Raw genomic sequence first — 22,425 nt, 5'->3', positions numbered from 1 at the left:
ATCTTAGAAATAGGATAGTGATAATACGTTTTTAGTTGTTGCTGTTTTCAGTTGTTACTAAGAATTATTTGCTTTGATATTTATTATTTGAAATCTGTGGGTTAGTATTTTTATAAAGTCAAGTGTACCAAGTGTTCTGAAAAATTTAAGTTTACAGACTTCTTCAGTACCATTTGATTAGAATTATGAAACGTGTTGGTTCTTTTTTTTTTCTTTGCTCTACAGAAATGCAATCCAGAGAAAATCACCATAGTTAACCAAGAAAAGAAGTAGCTAGTACTTTTGAAAGCTTTTGTTACAAATGGCAATCTTCAGTTAATGATATTTTCAAGTAAATGTTCATCTGTAGAGAACATTCTAAGTTTCTGAGACAGTGGAATTTATTTTGGTGAATCCCTACTTTAAAGACAAAATTTTGAAAGAAGAAATTACTGCAGGATGAACAATAACTCTATAGTGGATAAAATATATAAATCCTGCCAACAGTTTATTTCCTTTAATTTCAAGTTTTGACCAGTAGTAGTTCAGAAAATAAAGAATTCTTCCAGGACTTTGTCTCAGCACTGCCTTTACCCCGGTAAACAGTTTTCCAGAGGAATTGTGACAGATGTAGTTGACTATAGATTAGAAGGACTTGGAGGGGATCAACAGTATTGTGAGTCCCTGCATCTTATGGAATTAATGGAGAAATGATTCTCTGGATGAGGAATGTGTTGGCAAAATGCAGTTGTGGTTTCTACTTCTAGATCACTGAAATCCCGATGACCTTTTCAAATCTTCTTCTGCAGACAGTATTAAAAACCACTTCATGCTTTCCACCCACCTTGCCTCCAAATCCTGTTGCAATCTTCCTGATCCTTTCTCCCCGTTTGCTCAGTTTTCCAATCTTTTCCATTTATTGTCTCCTTAATTTCTGGGTCATCATTTACCTCTACTGTACTCTTCTGTACTCTTTTCCAAGTTTTAGAGAACCTTGATTTTTGAGTATACTGCTAAAGAAACTTTGAACTGTCTCTGGGTGTAATATTTTTACCTGTTTATACAGTCCATAGTGGTCACTTGCTATATATTTAAAATAGCTTAGTGTGTTAATTTCTGGCAGATAAAAATAGGCTATCCTTAAAAAACTAAATAACTCTTTATTTTTAAAAATAACTTGTATTTGGATTTTGCCCCTGATAAGCTTTGAATGATACCAGGAAAGCTGTCAACTCTTGTCAATCACTTCATTATGTGCTTGACAACCTCCAGTCAGAACAAAAGAGAAGTGCATGGCTGAGGAGTAGCAAATGTAATTGTGGACAAATAAAAGAAAATTCTCCCACACAACAGAAAGAAAGTGCCTACTGAACAATTGGTGTATTTTTGCTTCCAGTAGCATTCATTTATCAGTTTCTGCTTGACAAGATAGGCCAGATAAGTCTGATTTTAACACTCTATCGATTCATTTTGCTAACATCCTTTTAAATGAGTAATTGTAGACAGTAAGAGGTTGTGTAGTTCATCCACATGTGCATATAAAGAACATATATCCTAGAGAGTTATCTCACTATATGCTGACATCTGTAACTAATTTAGCAAAAAGTTGAACTGTGAAAGCTTCTGATGATGAAATATCGTTTGATTATTTAAACTACTCCTATTTTCAATGCATTATTAAGATCTGCAGTAAATGTCAATTTAATCAACTCATAGAGCCTAGAGCTTGACATTCTGTGCGTAAATCAATTATCACTCTTTCCAGAAATTTTTTTATGGGACTTTGAGTAACAATCTGCTCAATGTTTTCTTTGTGAGCTTTGAGCATTTAAACAGTCTATATCCAAACTTCTTCTAGAAAAAAAACCAAAAAAACCCAAACCTACTATTCCAAGAACATTAAATATTATTCGCTGCAAATGGATTGGGAAAATGTTGCAAAACTATCCCAAGTAATCCTTGTAAATTATTTAATCTGTAAAAGACTTTGCAGATTTAAGGATGAATTGTAAATATATCTGTGTCTCAATGTCTCGGGAGATGAGAGCTTTTTTGAAAGGTGATCAAGTATTTGACATGTGATACTATTTTTATAGGAAATAATGGATGACTAATAAATCAAGATATTATTTCATTGTTGAAAGCATAAGCTTTTTAGAGTGGTGGGTGAGTTGCATGGAAGTTAGGTTCACAGAGTCACAGAATCTTCAGGGTTCGAAGGGACCTTGGCTTCCTCCTTGTACTGTTAGTGATAGCTCAAGTACTCTTCAGAGTCACAGAGAAAAGTGTGATTAATACAAATGAGCAAATAAATATAGGAGAAAACTTAGTGAAATGACAGAGTAGTTTACTAAGGCTCTAGTGAAATCAGTACTGAAATTGTAGCTTGCTTCAATGTAATTAGATTTTCAGAGATAGGCTATTGCCTCTCCTTTTCAGAAAATACAGTTTTCTACCATTCTCAGCATTTGTGTTATTCTTAATATGCTCATTTCTTAAGAGAAAATCTTCTTTCTCTTGAAAACACTATTCTTGAACACTGTTGGAGATTCTTCTTCTTGATAACAGCATGGTTTTTTTTATTAAACAGTAACCCATCTTCTTTAAGTTACATATTTTGCTCTACAGATCACATGCAGTTTAAAGTAGTGGATATGAGGAAGAGACCATACAAATGACAGTTTATCTCCGCACCAGGTCCTGTTAGCTTTGGCTTAATCTGCTTTGAATTGATTGCTATGTACAAAATGTTAGAGGCAGGGAATTTATATCTTCTCGATTTTTTTGTATGTTTTTAACTATCTGAATTTTCAGTACTTTATGGATATTTGATTAATTTTTATTGGTTCAATATTAATTTGATTTTCTGAGGAAAAATAGATTTTTTTAAATTAACTTTTGAGTAAAAATAAAAACACTCACCTATAATAACCTGGTTCTTTCTCACAGTAAGTTTAGTGACAATGTGTAAAGCAATCCTGTTGCAGATTTTATGCTAAATTTCCAAGCAGATGTAGATTTGAGATATTTAGCATAGTGCTCTAAAGCTGAACTCGTGAGATGTGCTTCTAAAGAGTGTCAACCTGTTAGATGTGACAAATTCTGAAGTGAAAGATAATTATCTGTGGATGGGAATTCTTTCAAAACCATTTTTGTGACTTACCCCAGTAGGCAGCTCAGCCCCACACAGCTGCTTACTCATTCCTCACCTTCCAATACAATGGAGGAGAGACTCAGAAGGGCAAAAATGAGAAAACCATGGTTTAAGATAAAGGTAGTTTAATAGGTAAAGCAAAAGGTATGCTCACTACCAAAGCAAACCAAAGAATTTATTCACTACTTCCCATTGTCAGACAGGCATTCAGCCATCTCCAGGAAAGCAGGGCTCCATCACACATAATGGTTACTTGGGAAAACAAACACTGTCACTCCAAATGTCCCCCTCCTTCCTGCTTCTTTCCTTCAGTTTTACTGCTGAGCACAATGCCATATGGTGTGAATACCCCTTTGGTCAGTTGGGGTCAGCTGTCCTGGCTGGGTCCCCTCCAAGCTACTTTTGCACCTCTAACCTACTCACTGGTGAGGGTGCTGTGAGAGGCAGAAAAGGCTTTGATGCTGTGCAAACACTGCTCAGTAAGAGCTAAAACATCCCACTGTTATCAAGAGTGTTTTGGTCATAAATTCAAAATACAGTCCCATACAGACTGCTGTGACGAAGATTAGCTTCATCCCAGCCATGCTCAGTACATCTAAATCTGTGCTATGGCTATTGTTTAACACTGAGTAGCATTTGCTTACTAGTTCTTTTCACTCCTTACTTTATAATTAGATTTGGCTTCATTCTGAGAGCAACGAATGGATCAGATTTTTAAGAAGTTGAACCTCTGACAACATACTTGCTTATGGAAATCTAAAAAAACTGGTGTCACCACCCAGAATGTGGGTATCACATAGGAGTTTGCAGTTTCAAAGCAGGCAATTGAAAAAAGTGCATATTTCCAAATTGTATGAGCATAAATTCCATTTACTGAAACCTAGCCCTGCTTCTGCTGCTGAAGGAATATAATGGATCGGTCTTTACCATTTCTTCCAGTAATATATGGCACTGTAACTATTGGAAGAAAAACTACAGAAATACATCCTCATGAATATTCCTTTTAAATGATGCACATCTGAAAACATGTTACAATCAACAATCTACTGTTAGAACAGTAACAGATTTTGAATTTTTTCTGATTTTTTTTTTCTGTAGTCAGAGACTGTTCTGAAAGTAATTCTATTTACTAGACTTAAAGAGGAGAGAAGCTTGCATACAAGCTCTGACCTAAGAGAGAGAAGAATAAGCAACCAAGAATTAGATGGTAAGATAAATAAACGTGTCTTTCCCAAGCTAAATGATTTTTAGTTCAGTTTATTAAATAAAACTGTCATTATTTGTGCAATGAGAGATAAATTATGATTGCTTTCTTTACTGTTTACAAGAAGAAATGAACATTTTTATGACTCAATGCTTTTATAGCTATCACCAAATTCCACTTTCCAGTCAAGATGCTTATACTTCTAGTCCATATCTGCTATCGTGTTAATCTCACAGAATGTTATTGTGTAATTTCACATAATCACAGAATGGTAGAGTTTGGAAGGGACCTTTAGAGATCATCTAATCCAACCATCCTGCAGAAGCAGGTCCACTTAGATCAGGTTGAACAGGAATGCATCCAGGAGGGTTTTGAAAATCTCTAGAGAAGGAGACTCTACTCCCCTTCTCTTGAACTAGTGCCCATCAGCATGTAAAAGAGCACATAACAAGAAGAGAGCTTGTAAAATTATTGGGACTTCTCTTTTTTTCTTGGAAGAATTTCTCATTATATTTTTCTGCTATATTTTTTCCTTCTGTATCAGTTCTTCTGTGTTTGTTGATAACTTTTATATTATGCACTAGAACTAAGACAAGATCTACAATCTAGGTGAAACAGTAGCAACTGTTTTCATCCTGTGTCCTCTCTCCAGACTCAAAATATTCTGAACCATATCCAATCTCAAAGAATTCTTTTTGCTGAACTTTTTCATAGTCCAACTGAATGATTAACTGTGCTTTATCGGTATATGACCACTATAGCCAAATTCTTCTCATATGTCATTTCTTCAGGTCATGTCTTTACAGCTAATAATTTCATCTATCTTCAGTACCTTTAGGAAATTTTGTTTTCAGGACAGACAGCTGCAATGGATAGATACTGATTTCTGTGCATGAAGAAAAAAAAATACTATATTTCATCTCCTCTAGGTGTATAGAGGAAGCTCATAAGTATTTGGTAAACAGGAAAGTGTGCTTTGGAAAAAAACAAAGTGGTGAGGATTGTCTTTTCAGGCATTTTATTTGCATGGCTTAAATTTAGGGACCCTTAGCTCCATTTCAGAGATTTTCCTTTTCTTTCCTTCTCTTTTCCAATACTAGGAACAAGGCATATTGCAGGGAGCAGAGTGAAGAAAAACACCATCAAGTCTTAACAGACACAGTGTCTATGTATTTTGCAGACTGCACAAAGGCTATACTCATAGGTACAGAAAGTAGTTACAAACTCTAAAATTGAATTCTTGCCATTTTAGAAGGAAGAAGTCTTTCATGTAGTTCTCTCTTCCTCTATAAAGATCTCAAATTGTTTACATAGGTCAAGAGTAATAGCTATATCAATTTTCCAGTCTCTCATTACAATGAAGTGACTGTCTTTTGCACACTTTACTTAAAAAATGGTGGACAATTCTTACTATTTTTCATATCCTAACACCACCTTTGATCATACTTTGTCTTTCACAAATTGAAAAGATGAGTGGCTTAAGGTAATCAGGGAAAGAATGCTTATTTTATTTACTCATTATAATGCCAGTTTCAGAGGCAGGTGCATAAAATTGCTTGTTCATTGGTTACAGAATATTTTTAGTAATAAAGCAATTTTGCACTAAACTCATACTTGACTGCTAGTGGAATGTTTTTTAAACTGAATTACTTTTTCTTTGGGTTTTTTTACCCCCATAAAATCATAAGACAGGTGAATTTAAATTCTTTAAATTCTTTAACTTCATGGAGAATTTTCTTATTCTGTAGAGATAAGTTCATGGAGAATTTTCTTATTATGTAGAGATAAGTAAAATATTCAGGGAGTTATCAAACCTTTTCATCTGATGTGTAGAAAAGAACAGAAGTACAAGTGTGTCTCTCCCTGAATTTTATCAAGATTGATTAAAATCTTTTTTCAGGAAGAAACTGCATTCTTCCCCTGGTGGATTAGGTCCCACCTTAGTATGGCCACAGAATAGTAAATAGCACGTCCTGGACATATTCTAATAATATTGCTGGAGAGAGTTCAGCACAGGGCACAGAGATGACAGAGTGGAACATTTCCCTTATGATGAAAGGCTGAGGGAGCTGGGGCTCTTCAGCTTGGAGGAGACTAAGGGGTAATCTCATTAATGTTTACAAATACGTAAAGGACAAGTGTCAGGAAGATGAAACCAGGCTGTTTTCAGTGTTGTCCAATGATAGGACAAGGGGCAATTGGTATAAGCTGGAACACAAGAGGTTCCAAAGAAACATAAGGAAGAATTTCTTCACTGTGAAGATGACAGGGCATTGGAAAAGGGTGCCCAGATGGGTTGTGGAGTCTCCTTCTCTGGAGACATTCAAAACCCACCTGGATGAGTTCTTTTGTGACCTCTAGGTGGTCCTGCTCTGGCAGAAGGGTTGGAATAGATGATCTTTCAAGGTCCCTTCCAGTCCTTGAGATTCTGTGTATCAAAACTGAATACTGAGAATATCACTATCTGTACTGACTGACCTACGGTCAAAATTTAATTCTCACTGTGGTGTAGCTGAACTTTGATGCATTCTGATTATACCTACTTTGACCATTCTTCTTTGTGGTGGTTTAGCTTGTTTGTCTGGTCCATGAATGAAAATGTGCAGAGCTAAGTCAAAATAAAAAAATGAGATCATGTATTTAGAACCAGAATCCTTGAAGCTGGGAATATATTATTGTTTTCTATCCACTTCCTTTTTTTTAATGTGAGGAAAAAATGAGGCACTGAGAACCTCACTATTTATTTATAGCTTTTTCCCGAAAATAAATAGGTGAGAATGTTTCAATGGACCTTGATGGAAATTCTCATGTGCACAACTAAGAAAATCCGCCTCAGAATTCTGCTTACAAGACAAGAAAAACAACAATTAAATGTGTTTTTCTGTAATCAAGTCAAATATATATGGAGATTTACATCAGATTATTTTGAAAAAGTTTTTGTTTTGTAATTGAAAGCATTCAAACTATTTTAGATTTTAAATTCAGTATTTTTGTTACCAAACATCACTGCCTTGTCTTGATCAGTAAAGTGAAGGGAAATTGCTTACTGCTTCTGTTTACCTGTGAATAAATTTTCCTCTTTAATCATCATATAATGTACTGTCTTGGTAAAAAGAAGTCATAACTTTTAGAACAACTCCCTATCATAATTTCAAAATGACATTTTTTTATTTGAAGATTTGAATTAATTTTCCAATTTTTGCATTGCACTTCATCGTGGAGAAACAGGTTGAATCACTGTGAGCTTCTCCTACTGTCTCTGCAAAAAATGTCTTGTGGACATAATCTCATTGGGAAATCAATCCCAAAAGTTTTACCAGTGTTATCCAGGGAGGTGAATCAGTGCTTGAGATTCTTAATATATATAGACCAATATACAGTCTGAAATGTTGCAGATACATTTATAGATGGTTGTCTGAGCCTCCTAGTATATGTACAGCATATGTCAAGCAGCCTGTCTGTGTCTGTTAGGATAGTTACCATCTCTTGAAATAACATATGCTAAACCACCAAACTTTCTCTCCCACCGACATACACACCAGAGGTTTAGTCAATATATTGCTTTCAGCTGGGGAATATGAATTTTCCAAGTTCTGAGCTATATCAACAGACTTTCATAGTCCAGATGACTATAGACAGATGGCTGTAGACAAGTCTCTGTCACTTTTTCAGCCTGTAAATTTGCTCAGCAGGCTGAACTGACCTGTTGTTGGAAATGCAAAAGCTAATGTTCCTTATTCAACTGTAGGTTTTCATCTGTTCAGATGCACCATTTTAACATTGCTGACGTAGATGGTACGTCATGGAAAAAAGCTGGTCTCTGTTTGATTCTTGTTGTTTAGACATGTTTGAGAAACAGCAGCTTCCAATGATGATGTATTTTAATTTGCCATATGTATGAAAAGTTTAATTAGCATATTCATCACCCAGCCCAGAAGTAGCATTACGATTCCTTTCATAGGCAGTTCATAAGCAATGCAATTCCTGTAGAGTCAGTTCTATCTCAGAGATGGTGCTGTATCTGCCCTACAGGCACTTTCCCAAAGAGAGTAAATGATCTTGAATTGGGACTGTTTGAAAGTTATGGCTTTGGTATTCTATAAAAACTGATGGACATGAGCATGGCGTAGTAGCCTGGACTCTGCAATCAAGTGCAGATATCAGGCCTTGCTCTGTGAGTATGATATTCTACTGGACCCTGCACTGCCTAGATAATAACTGCAATTCCTGTTTCAAGCGAATTATGGGAGGCCATGTTATGACTGTTCAATTTTTGTTCTCTTTGAGAACTGAATGACTGAGCAGTTTTCTGAAACTACTCTCTTTCCTGTTGACCTGTATTTAAAAGAATGTCACTTAGCAAAAGGATTTGAAATTGTTGGAAACTTGCTCACTGGGCAGAATTTGTCAAGGAGCTATTCCATCAGGAAAAGAACTGGGCAAAAGGCTCCCTCAAAGTTACTGCAGTGATATCAAGTGCGCACTTCTTTAAAATTTTTTTGTGATGTTTTTAGATGAAGTTGAAATTAATGTGCTACAATCAAAAAGTAGCTACTATTCTAATACATATCTATTAATTTCAGCAGTGTCCAAATGAATGACAGGATATTGAGAAATTTTTCACCTGGACTCTTCTCTCTGTTCTTATTTCCACATGAGTCTTAAATGAAGCATCATGTTAGATAGAATTGCACAATATATTTTGGTTTAGGTCAAGGCCATTGATCTTGAAAAATCAGACTACACAAGATTAGTTCATCTAACTCCAGAAAATTGTAGAGCAGAAAGAATATGTGATTTAACAGCTAAATACATGATACTTCTGTTACTTGGCTAGGGAAAATTATACCTGTATTCTATACATAAAGAACAAACACCTTTGAATCTGTATAGGATACATTTTCAAGTATTCATTTAATATTTAGAGATGAGATCTTATAGTTTTAATCTGCACTGTGTATACTAGCATTAGCATAAAATAATGACAATGAAAAAAATAGTAAATGTTTTCTTGTCTGAAGAATATAGAGTTGCATGGTACCATGAGTAAATAAGTCTTTTTTTTTTTTTCCCCTTTTCCCTTAATTTTAAAAGGGTAATTAGCCTGTTTATATTTGGATATGGTAATTCATGATTCAAATTTCAATAAAGAAGGTAGAGTACAAATAAATACCGAGCAGCTAAATTTTGTTAAGCTACAGGATTTGAATAGTAATTCCTGTTATGAATAGTCCTTCTAATTGTTCTGGAGTGCCTTCCCTATCCAGGTGGTTTTGAGTTTGAATTTTAAATCTTTGTTGGTAGAACTTGACTGTTATTGTTAATGGCTGTTATTATAAACCTAGTCAGATCAAATACATGACAAAGCTTAGGAGAGTTCCCTGAAAGAGCCTCTGCATTTCCTCAAGTCTAAAAAATGTTAAGTGGATGTGGTGAAGATGACCTGGGAGAGACAAATAGGTGCTCAGGTTTGCTCCATCCTTGTTATAGCTGTCAGGACCCTTCAGGGCCAGTGGCTCCCTGTGGGCTGGGACTATTGGAGGTCTCCCCCTGAGGAGCCCTCAGGGCAGGTCTCGGCAGCCTAGGCCCATCCCACTACTCAACCAGGAACAGAGCAACTGAGGGACAGCTCAGCAGCACCTGTGGCCTGTCAGGCTAAAGCTGTGGGGACACAGAGGTCAGCCCTGCTGAAGCCCTGGAGCAGGGGCTGATGGCCCCAGGTGGGGAGGGTGGACTGACATGCAGTCTTGGGCTGTGGGCAGGGTGATGGAATCCACAAGTTGGGAGGGCAAGAGCAGTCAAGGCTAAGGGTTCCCTCAGGTCTTTGGACTGCGTTAGGTCCCCTCCTAGAGCACACCCTCCATAGTAGTGACAACCTGAAAGAAACCAATTTATGTAGTCCCAGCTCAGTTCAGTGAAAAGCAAAGCCCAGTCAGTGGGGAAGATTGAGAGATCCTCCTCAAAGGCACATCCACACTGCAGGTTAAACCAGCGGTGTAGGTACACTCATAATGATCTTGATATTCTTGGACTCTACAGGGAACTGTAATGTGTTTTTCCTACTACAGAATTTTTTATGATACCTGGTGCTGTTATAAAATAAGTATTTGAGATGTGTAGAATGATACAACACAAAATATTGTCGAAATACTGCAGATGGCTTAGTTTAAGAAAACCCCACCAACTAAAGAAACACATACTTAAATGCCTATTTTTCATCAAGATAAGCAGAAATTTGCCTTCTTCACTAACATTCCTCGATTTTTTTTTTAATATGGTGGTTATGGAAATAGAAAGCTAACCTAGTTGTGAAACAGAAAAAAAAATAGGACTTTAGTGAGTTTGATCAATAGGTTAATAAATTCCTATCCCCCAGTTTTACTGTACATTGCTTTTCAGTGCTCATTTGCTATGAATCCTTACAGCTATACCTCATTAATATTAAAATGCTTAATAAATTTCAGTTAAATGCAAACATGTTTCAAACATTGCCAAAGTCAGGCAGACTTTCATTCCTTTCATTTGTTATTGATAATATTTGAGAAGAAAAATGTGAGATGATAGTTAAATTAATCAATACCTATTATTTTTACTGATTACCCATAAAATTTTAAAAGTAAAATTTCATGCAGCAGTGTATTCATGTTTTCTGTGTTGAGCTGAAACTCAGGTGCAAAATGATCTCTTTCTGAGACTTAAAATAATATAGATTTCAAGTTCGTAACAGAGCAAAGAATAGCATGTTTTTGGCAACAAAATGATGTGTCGGATCAGATAGTGACAAGCTTGCAACACAGTCTTGTCTGCTGTCATGCTAATGATAACTGAGACTGTGGACAGAAAATGAAGTTGGAGAGTCAATGGATTCTCTGCAATATTGGTTAGGACAAGGTAATCAAGGTATAAAATAGGTGAAGAAGAAGAGTGGAGAGTGAAAAACAAACCCAAACCAAATGGTTAATTTTGCTATCTCAGATAACTGGGATTTTTGTTGGTTTCTTTTTTTGTTGAAGGGTTTTTTTCTTGTTATTGATTTTTTTTTTTAATTGAACAATTTTTATTTACTTTTTTTTTTCTTCAAAAACAAGACCAGTATGAATCTTGAGTATGAACTCCAGGGTAGTTTATCTTTTCTTTTATACTTTTCAGTGAACTCATGTTAGCTTTGTATTTATCAGAAACTGATGGATGAAGAGACTTATTGCTGTTTATTTTGCTCATAGTACTCTTCCATCTCTCTTTTCGTATTATTTTCTGGTCACCCTCTTTGTCCTTAGCTGCTACTATCTCTGTTTTTTCCCAGAAACCATTCCTGAGCAGAAAGTAATCTACTAGTACTTCCCATGGAGCTTTAGGTCTCTTCTGTCTTATTGCTTATGCTACGGTTAATCTACACTGCATGTGTTTTTATTTTTCAGGAAACTGAAGCAGCAGTGCAGGCTAAACAGCCGAATGTGGAAGAGGTTTTGTCTAAAGGGTGTCATTTATATAAGGAAAAACCAGCCACTCATCCAGTAAAGGTAATGAAGCAACCTTTAGCAATATCCATTACTGTGTAATGGGTTATGCTTCCCCTGTTGTACACTTGTCCTTGATGTGCTCTGTTTAAAATCAATGAAAGATCTTGGCAAATGGCATTTGTTCTGTTCTGTGACAGCATAGCCAGGAAAAATGTAATGTTCCCAGCTAGAAAATTTTTGCATATTATGATGGCAATATTGCTTTTGACATTAAGGTTTTTGTACCTCTTAAAGTGCAATCCACACTGAAAGCAGATGTGATTCTCAATGTTTAATTAATGGCATCATATAACATGTTTTTTATTTTGAAGTTCCATTTCAGAAGTTTTGTCAAATACAAAAAATAAACATGATTTCTAGACAAGATAAGAGTCAAGTCACTAAGAGGACCCTTTGCTTACACATTTTCTCATAGTGGAGAGAAGACATAACAATATAGAACTTTCCCACTCAGTTTCTCTGCCAAAATCCATTTAAGATGACTGAATTGATTCTCTTTTGGAACAGAGGATACGTTATTAAGAAGGCTAACGCCTCCCAACACTTACTCTATAGAATCTGTTTCCCCAGCATAGAAATCAATTTGAAGATTTTTTATGTTCAGTTTCCTAAAGACTGTGTAGACCTTCGTAGAGACTATCAGTCATAGAATGGTAAGGGTTGGAAGGGACCTCCAGAGATCATCTAGTCCAGCTCCTCTGATCATTTTCTATCCTCTAGAATCTTGAAGCATAAAATAATCATCAAGCAGTCTCAAGTGTGTGGTTCAGCTACATTTGGACTGGGTGACCAAACTAGTGAGATCACTATCGTATCAACCAGAGCTTTATCTGGTTTCCAGTTTTAGGACTGCTAATAAAGTATATGTAAATATGATAATTAAGAGTTCCCAGAAATTATAATAGTGGCTTGTTGATTACACTACCTACTGCAAGTGCTTCTGACTGGGCAGAGATGGTAAACTTTATCTCTGTATTTAGAGCTTTTCCTAATCTACAACATCTAATAACCTCACTTTAGAGAAGAAGTTTTTCTCGTAAAGTTAGGATGTCTGTAGGTGACCTTTAAAGTAAATGTCTTATTTTTCTATCTGTATTTATTCACTATACTTGGTGTATTATTTTCCTGCTTTAACAAAACTTACTTTAAATTAGTTATAAATCCCACCAGCAGATTTCTATTCAGAGGAGCACATGAATACACTTATCTCCACTTTATAAATTAATATATATTTAAGAATTATTTGGTTTCTTTTATTTTCTTAAGAGCAATTTTCCTCTTTGGTATCTATGCTTTTAAAAAATGCTTACTTCTTCTAAACAGGAATAAAACACTAAAAGAGGTAAACTCAAGGTGACTTCAAAGTAGCATGATAATGAGAGCAGGTAGAAATAAAGCTTTTAACTCTGTTTTGAGCATTTTTCTTGGATTAAGGTAATTTTGAAAAGATATTAGCAAAGCTGCAAAGCTGAGCACTCAAAATTTTAGAAAAATCTGGAATTAAAGCTGCTCTGGTGGCCTTGATATAGGTGGAACCCTGCATATTTCAGTACAAGACATGGATAGCACAATGCAAGCAGCAATTCAGTATTTAGACTCACACTCCTTGTTTAGTTTGTGGCACAGAAAAAAAGATGAAACTACAAGGCATCTTTAAAAACATTAATTACTTGCATAGCACTGCATGACAACTCTACATAATTTAGTTCTCTGAGGCACTTTTTTTCTTAACTTCCTTTTCTTCCTCTCTGATTTCTTTAATTTACCACAAATCTTCCCATTGTTTTCAATAAGTAGAGGTCCTATAGACTCATTCGCATCACAAGCCTTTCCTGTGCTGGAAAACAGTATTTGTCAGAACATTAAAGATATGGGTGCCTTTATATGCATTGTATCTGAATTAATGTTCATAGTTGATGTTATTCTGGTATTTCCTAATGTTTAACTGTTTATCTTTGCAACCTTTATGATATTCTCTCACTGCAGCATTTTGAATGCAAAATATATTCCATGGATTTCTATTGACATATAGGTAATCTTATAGTTATGTCACTGAAATAAGCATATTTTCACACCTTCACTAAGCATACTAGAAGTGCTGATGTTAGAATTTTGTGATGAAGGACTGTAAAAAAAAATTTTGTTGGCAAATGAAAATGTAACATGCTGATTCCAGAGTCAAGAATGGGATGAGATATGTGATCCTTTAAGCACTAGCACTTTAATAATCAGACCTATTCACTTTTATAAAATGGATTTCACGCTTTTGAAATGCATTTTTGCAAAGCTTTTGCTGATGGAGGAGGGAGAGGTTACTGCTGGTGACAGTATCAACAGACAGAATGTAAGCCACATTCTCATGATTAACAGCACTTAAACACAACAGTTTATTCAGGAAAGGATTTCTGTGGCAATGTGGCAGCTGTAGTTCCCTTGCCACAGCACTCAAGTCATTTCTCTTGTTGGATGGGATAGTAAGTAACAAGGAACTCATTTTCAGTGTCCTCAGTCTTGTATTTGAAAGGCTACATCATTTCTCTCTCTAAATGGGACTCCTGTCCCATTTTAGTGCTATCAATGAGATTAGTTAATGTATGAACATTAACCTCACTTAAATTGAAGCAGTGCTGAGATTTAAAGGAAATCAATAAATCAATAAAAGTGTTCCTTAATGCAACATATTTTTCTATGTTCATACTTGTCACCAGAGCTCTAAATTTGCAATTATGGCAAAATTGTTGTGCTCAAAGAAGTTAGCATTTTAGTGTACACATAATAATTTATGACAGATGTGAGATTGGATCAAACTATAATTCTCATAGAAGCGTTTAGAACTGGCTACTGACTTACTAGCGGCTTGGATGATGCACTAGACAACCCTCTCTAATGTCTGCAGTGAGCATGTTTTATATTTTGTCATTGCTGGAAAGAAATATCTGGCTCACTTCCACATGAATAATTAAGCAGATACTTATACTGAGGACCAATATTATACTTATAACATCTATATCTCATTCCAGAATTGCTGTGAATATACTGTAAAATGAACCAGACTTTGACTGTGGAATCTCTCCAGCTTTTGTTTTTAAAAGCTCTCTGCACTCTCTGCTGCTGTTGAATTAATAGATATTGGAGCAATCCTTTTCATTTTGAGCTCTAGAAGAAAGTTCATGGGCTACAACAACAGGAGAAAAAAATCCCAACCTTTTAAATCTGCCACAAAATATGTCCAAAGTGTGTGTTTCTGTGCATCCATAATCCACACAGAAATAAAATAATGTATCATTTTGAATTGTCATATGACAAGTTGCATTTATCATACATATTTGATTGCTTTTTCTGCCTAGTTGTCATAGTTTATTATCACTAAGAATCCTTCAATTCCTGACTTTGTATTTTATTTTTAATGTAGTTTTTAACCTTCTTTTAAAGGTAAAATATTGGTTTATTCCCTAATGCAGAATTATATCCTTTCTCTCCTACCCTATCAAAAAGCATTTACACAAAAATCTGTCAGGAGTTTTTATCAGGTTATATTCTGGACTCCATTGGTGACATATAAAAGAACTGTGCAGATGTAGAGTATTTATGTCAAAGCTTAAGGCAAATTTAAGAAGCAGTCCCCTGATAGAATATAAAACTGTGCTACCTCTCTGTTTCTGTGTATCTCCACACTTCAATTTAATGAATATTGTTCCCTATCCCTCTCCTATTGACCCTTGTCATCTTAGACTCCAAGTAATTAAAATGCCTTACTTAATAGGCATTCTGTTTCCATCATGGCTGGATTGTGATTTAGACTAAGTATATCTAATCATGAATTGGACATAAGAATGCTAAAAGCATTCCTGAGTTACACGGGTACTCTGTTCTGCTTTTTCTAGCAGACAATTAGGAAGCATCTTAAAAAGGGAATGCAGTCTTAATTTTAAGAGTTTAGAGATGCCAGCATAGAATTAGCAATGCTTCGTCTTTCTTTACAGTCCTTAGAGAATGGAAGAAAGAAGGGTCAAAACAATACTTTCAAATCAAAATGCCTCTCAGGATTATCTGAGAATTAATATAATTCACAATCTAGACTTTCACTCAGGTTTTATTTAAAAGTAACAATTTAGACATTACGGGTCAAGACTGTGTCCACACACTAAAGTTTATGACTCTCTTAAGATTCCTAAGACTTTATTTGAACTTTTTTTTTGATAGGTGGAAGAATGTGTTCTGCTTTTGATATTATAAATTGCAGAGTTTTATTTGATAAGTTCTTTTCAAAAAGATCATTTACCTTTTATTTTACTTTCTAAATTAGCATCTCAACTGATGGTGATAAAACACCTTCACATTTTTACAGTATGTTAAAGAAGAATTGTGGAATTATAGAATTGTGTTGGCTAGAAGAGACCTTTAAGATTATCAAGTTCAACCTTTGTCCCAGCCCTATCAACCACTAAACCATTTCCCTAAGGGCAACATCCACCCATCCCTTAAACACCTCTGGGACAGTGACTCCACCACCTCCCTGGGCAGCCCGTTCCAATGCCTGACAACCGTTTCAGTAGAGAAATTCCTCCTTGTATCCAACCTGAACCTCCCCTGGCATGACTTGAGGCCATTTCTTCTTGTTCTACTGCTTCTTACTAGGGAGAACAGACTGTACCCCACCTTGCTACAGCTTCCTTTCAGGTAGTTGTAGAGAGCAATAAGGTCTCCCCTGAGCCTTCTTTTCTCCAGGCTAAACAGCCCAAGATCCCTCAGCCATTCTTCATATAAAATGGGCTTCAAATCCTTTACTAGCTTGGTAGCCCACCTCTGTATCCTCTCCAGCACCTCCATGTGCTTCTTGTAGAGAAGGGCCCAAAACTGCACACAATATTCAAGATGTGACCACACCAAAGCCAAGTACAGGGGAATGATCACCTCTCTCCTCCTGCTGACAACACTGTTCCTGATAGAGGCCAGGATGCCATTGGCCTTCTTGGCCACCTGGGCACACTGCTGGCTCATGTTCAGCTGCTGTCAATCAAGGCTCCCAGGTCCCTCTCTGCCTGGCAGCTTTCCAGCCACTCCCAAGCCTGTACTGCTGCTGGGGATTGTTGTGGCTGAAGTGCAGGACCTATATTTTTGAAGTCGTCTTAAGTCCTTTAGAAGTCATCCTAGAAAGATATCACAGAGTGCAGGGCAAGCCAGTGCTCCCTGGGAGCAGGGATCAGTGAAGTTTCCCCACTGACCTGCAGGACATAGTCTCACTAGTCAGAGCCCATCCCTCAGTCAAGAATTAAGGGAGTGTGGATCAGGTCTGTTCAGGAAAACCAGAGTCAAACGCAGCCTCTTGTGGCTGAGTAGTGCCACGGGGATGGGAATGCGCTGAGATTTGTCTAGGAAATCAGCCTGTGGTCAGGGCCAAGTACATACACAGGCTCAAAGTTGGCCATGATCTTCAGCATCAAAACTTTTGAGAAGAAACAATGCTTTGAGGATGCTGATACTCTGAAGCTCTTTTGCAGCTCAGCTGGGAAAGATTTTAGTACCTCTTTCCCATTTGTGAAAATTAATTGCTGTTTCTACCTTTATGTTTCTGCTTTTGTTTTGTTTTTTTAATTCAGGTGGTCAATCAGATAAGGGAAGAAAGAGTTACAATTTTTTGCATTTATTTTCATTAATTCATGTATCATAAATTTGAAATATTATTTTCCCTTCTAGAAAAAATTGGAAGACTTGAATGCTGACTGGAAGGCAATAAACTGCTTAATTCAACAACTAAAGGAGAAGCCAGCATTTGGCCTTTTCTCTTCAGGTGTCTGTAAGTGTTTCAGTATATACATCTCTTGAATTTAATTACTATTCATATGCTGTCTAAATTAATTCCGTATCCTTACAGATTTTGGCTTTATCTTTTAAATGGGAGGTGTGCTGGTGTGGCGTTCAACTTGGTTTTTTTATCATTTCCTTATCCTTGTGTAATATGTCCCAGAAGACAAACTAGGTCATGGATTTGATTAAAAAATTGCAGCATATTTTTCAAATTATTACTGTTTCAAAGTCTTGTTTCTTTATTCTATGGAGAGATGAGATGAGATTTTGACTTTCTACATATTTTCTCTATGAAGAGAGAAGAATTATTTAAATGAAAAGATAATAATGTTACAGGTCAAGTAGATGTAACTTGGTGACAGAATGAAATACTGAAATTCCTTTTTATGATAGGGCAATGAACTGAGACTGTTTCAAGACAAAGCTTGTGTATTTGTAGAAAAGGTTGTATGATAATATGGTAAGAGTAATTTTGCAGTTAAATATAAATTTGGTGATATACATCTCTGGGTGTCTTCAGTTCATGAATCCACAGGAAGAGACCTGATCTCCATTGGATTTAAATTATTTGGACAATGTTTATCTGAGATTCTTCTCATATCTCTTTGCACCTGCTGGTTACCTACAAAGATTACAAACTCATTTTTATCTCCTTGATAAGTGGAATTTATTTCCCACTGCTTTCCTTTGAAGTTCAATGGTTAAGCATAGGTGGAAAGAAATACATAATGAAAGCACTGGTTTAAATCTGAGTTTCTAAAGTCTCATAAGAGTCTTTACTTGATACTGAATTTTTCCATTTGCTTGGATGAAGAATGCTACTCACTTGTACAGTTTGGAAAACTACTCATCAGAAGTGGGAGCAGAAAGGAATTTTCCCCTTTTCCCCTTCAGATTGTAACTCAGGCTAGGATGCAGCTACAGCAATCACCTGGGGTTTGATTATTTTGATCTCTCTTATTTTTAACATGTTTTAATGGATATCATGCAACAAAAGCTGAAATTGGAGAATTCTCTGCTTCCTACTGGTCACTCTCTAGGGCAGCAAAGCAGAAAAATCTTTTTTTTTTCAGGGAAGTAAACAATTTCACTATGTAGATAGAATCCAGAATATTCAGCACTAGAAGACAATCCAATTTCTGTCAGAATAGCATGTATCAGTTCAAACAAAGCAAATGTCTTGCTTATGACACGTTAAATCTTACTAAATAGGAACCATCATTCAGTTTTAGTCATTTAGAACTACTGTGGTTCCAGTGGAAATAATTTTAATTTTCTGAAAAAGGGCTAAATAACACTGGTATTCTTTTGAACTTGTAGTACAGCAGTATCCTTGACTTACAGAATTTTGTTCTAAGGCATGTTATAGAAACTCATGTGATGATATGGGAGGGCTGCAGGAGATGGGTAATTGTTTTTTGCTATGCTGGGTCACTAAACTTTCTATGTCAGTTTTGCATGTCAGCAAGTTACGTCAGATTCCAAGGAGGAAGGAGTGTTGGTGAGCTGTGTATTTGCTGTTATAGAGGATGTGGTAATAACAGAACAAGAGAAAAAACACGTAGTAGTCCAGTACATTCCTATATTAACTGATCTTTAGATGAAGAATTCCAAAATTACTCATGTACCTTAATTCAACATGTAGGGTTTGACTACTAACATTTCTGAGACTCAGCAGATGGAACTATACATGCAGAAAATGAAAGCACTGGTGTTCTACGAAGGATTAAGCAGGAAGATTGATTTCCTTTCTATTGACAAGAGCACTTAAAATTTCAACCCATGCTCATAACACTAATTAATAATTTTTCTTTATTTGAGTCAGTTTACTGCAATTGCATCATTATAGATGTATCCCCATAGAACTATAGAGTGCAGAAGGGACCTGAGGAGACAACCATTCCTCTTGCTCAAAGAACAATCAGTTAGCAAAAATTACTCAGGGTCATGTCCAGTCAGTTTCTGAGTAACTGCAAGGATAGAGGCTCCGTAATGTCTCCAGACAACCTGTTCCAGTGTTGAGCCACTCTCAAAGTTAAAAAAAGATGCAAATATTTTTTTCTATTTAACATTGCTAGTATTTAAGTTTTTCCATGGTGCATTTCATCCTGTTGCTGGACATCACTGAAGAGTCTATCTCTGTCTTCCTTTACTCCACCAATCAGATATTTATACAGATGAATATGATCTCCATAAGCTTTCTCTTCTTCAGGCTGACACAGCAGGTTTCTGCAAAGATAGGAAGTGATATTTGTTACTAAAGTAACAACCAGGGTGAAGAGATTAAATGTCATGCGTTTTTGTAATGCTGTGCTTTAAGTTCTGCAGTTATTTCAGCAACTTAAATTATTGACATTTTTTATGGGCTTACCTGTTCTGTGCTGCTGATTCTCATGACCAATGTGCATAGAGTTTCAAACAGGCTATGGGAGAACTAGCTTTAACCCAATGTCTCAGAATGTAAAACATCTGATTAAAGACAATTTTTTTTAAAGTGCACAGAATTGTTTTGGAAGGACAGTGTGAAGCAATGACAGTGTCTCCTGCTGGTATTTATTCCCTTCCTGGTTCTACAGAGACTTTTGTGGACATCAGTGTTTAATAATGTTGACATCTGTGTTTGAGACCAGAGAATGAAGATGTAATTGGCTAATCACTACTGCCCTGTCAGCTATCATTTGGCCTAGTCTGGCTACAAGAACTCAGCCCGAGGGTCTTACTAAATATACCATCTGGTGGCTGTTATAGAGGTAAAGGACCCTGTTTATAATTATTTCTGGGTCTGTGTGCTACAGTTTCTTCGCAGAAGCAGCACTAAAAAAAGAGTTTAATATCCCACCATTCCAGTGTGCCCTCAGGCATAATGAACAAGAGCTACTTTTCCAACTTGAAAAATGTACTTAGCTGAAGGGTATGTCTAAAACCTTAGCAAAGATTGACTTCCAAGACAAGATGATTCAGGAAGCAAATCACACTTGCTATCTGTACTTGACACAATAAAATGAAACTCTGTGAACGTCTCTATCCAAATATCTTGATGCATTGCTTAGCCAGCAGTTTGAAAACATTTTAAACAGAGAGAAATGCAGTTTTGAAATGTGCTTTTACAAGACAGGGGGACAGATTTTAACAGTATTGCTATATGTACATATGTCATATCTTCTTTTGTACTGAATGCTACCTTTGTATTTAATTAACTTACTAAGTTATAGATTGATTTGTAAACCCATGTGAATACATTGTGCATTGGGAGGCGTTCCTAACTTTGATTCCAAGGAAGACATCTTCCATTATTTGCCTTCATTCAAGTAAGAAATTCAGAGGAAATTTTGGCAACTTTTATTTAAAGCTATAGAATTTTGTAAAAAATATATGTATATATTTTCAAAGTATACATATTATTCAGTAAAAACTATGAATGAATACAGCTGAAAATACTAATTTTATATTTTGCATATACAGCTAATAAAACTGTGAACAGTACATTATATTGATACTCTTGAAGTTTATTTAACTTCTTTAGTGTATAGTACTTTGTGTACAGTTAATTTCATTTTTTCCCCTCTGAGTTTTTATACAAGTTTTTGTCTTTTTGCAAGAAATGTCTACTCGAGTGAAACAGAAAAAAATGCATGACTGTGAAACGAAGGGAAAAGTAGAATGAGAGTGTCAATTACAATGGTTAAATTACTTCTGAAATTAGATAGGATTTGTCCCTTCAAACTTTTCAAGTTATCACTCTTAATTTAGAACAGTTTTTTGGTATCAGGTCTAAACAAAGGTAAAGAAAATAAGAATTGTTTTTGTTTTACAAATTGCATCAAATTTAAAAATGCAAATGACAGAAAGGCTTTATATGCAATGTTAGTTATTATATATTTAGTACAAAGAATTTAAAGAAAGTTAATACTGTATCATCAACACTTGTAACAGTATCTATCAGCTTTAGGTATCTTTCTTCATAAGAATGCAATCAAAACTCCTCTGTACGTTCAGCATAATTTGCTTTGGGAGTCAGACTGCAGGCATGCAGCCACAGACTGGGCTTCCACACACAGGTTTGGAAAGGTTTTCAGGATTTAGAATGAAGCAGAATGGGAGAGAAGTGATGTGTCAAGCAGAATGAGAGAGGAGTGATGTGTCATTAGAAGCAAGTTGTAGCATGAGGATTATGAGCTACAGTGATTTCACCAGCTGATTTAATTAAAAAAAAGAACTCATTGCTTATTAGCCCTTATATTCAGCTGGGGTTTAGAAAAAAAGATTCACATCAGTAGCCTCCAGAGTTTCTAATACCTTGGGTTTTGGTAATTGAGTTGGAAAAAATTATATTTGTGAATCTAGGGAAATAAGTGACAACAGAATTTCATTTGCCTATCCTTTGATGTTTTTGGTGAAGGAGTGCTTCCTAAGGTATGTCTCCTTCTTTTTGGAAAAAAATTATTTGCTTCTTATTTCCCCATGAAACAAGTCCCCACCTGGACTAGGCATGCAGCTTTGCTCTGTGCTTATAGGATCTTATAAAACAGTTCTTGAAAGATCAGTGTCACTCTCTTAGTATATGTAGTGCTGTGGCTTAATACAGCTGAAATTCATGGAATATAATATAGAAATATAATATACTGCTTGGAATATAATATAGAAAACATGTACTGGTGCTACTAAAAAATATATAGTTGCTAAGACTGTAGGTTTTGAGGAAAAACAGCAGTAAATGAAAGCATGCATGTGAAAATACATACCCTGATGAAGTAATATAG

At 35.8% G+C, this 22,425-nt stretch overlaps 1 protein-coding gene across 9 annotated transcripts in view; it reads left to right on the top strand.

The window, feature by feature from the left end:
• The window catches only part of DMD (dystrophin), a 1,219,670-nt gene that overhangs the window by 848,422 nt on the left and 348,823 nt on the right, over positions 1-22,425 (top strand). For all 9 annotated transcript variants that reach the window (XM_061999893.1, XM_061999885.1, XM_061999868.1 and 6 more), the window contains 2 exons: positions 11,756-11,857; positions 17,555-17,654. In XM_061999893.1, coding sequence (XP_061855877.1) covers positions 11,756-11,857; positions 17,555-17,654 — 202 coding nt within the window. The remainder of the gene's footprint in view (positions 1-11,755; positions 11,858-17,554; positions 17,655-22,425) is intronic.

This window comes from Colius striatus, chromosome 1 (assembly GCF_028858725.1).
Source record: "Colius striatus isolate bColStr4 chromosome 1, bColStr4.1.hap1, whole genome shotgun sequence".
Classification (NCBI taxonomy): Eukaryota; Metazoa; Chordata; class Aves; order Coliiformes; family Coliidae; genus Colius; species Colius striatus.
The sequence above is the reverse complement of the archived record's forward strand: the minus strand, read 5'-3'. Positions and strand labels throughout refer to the sequence as shown.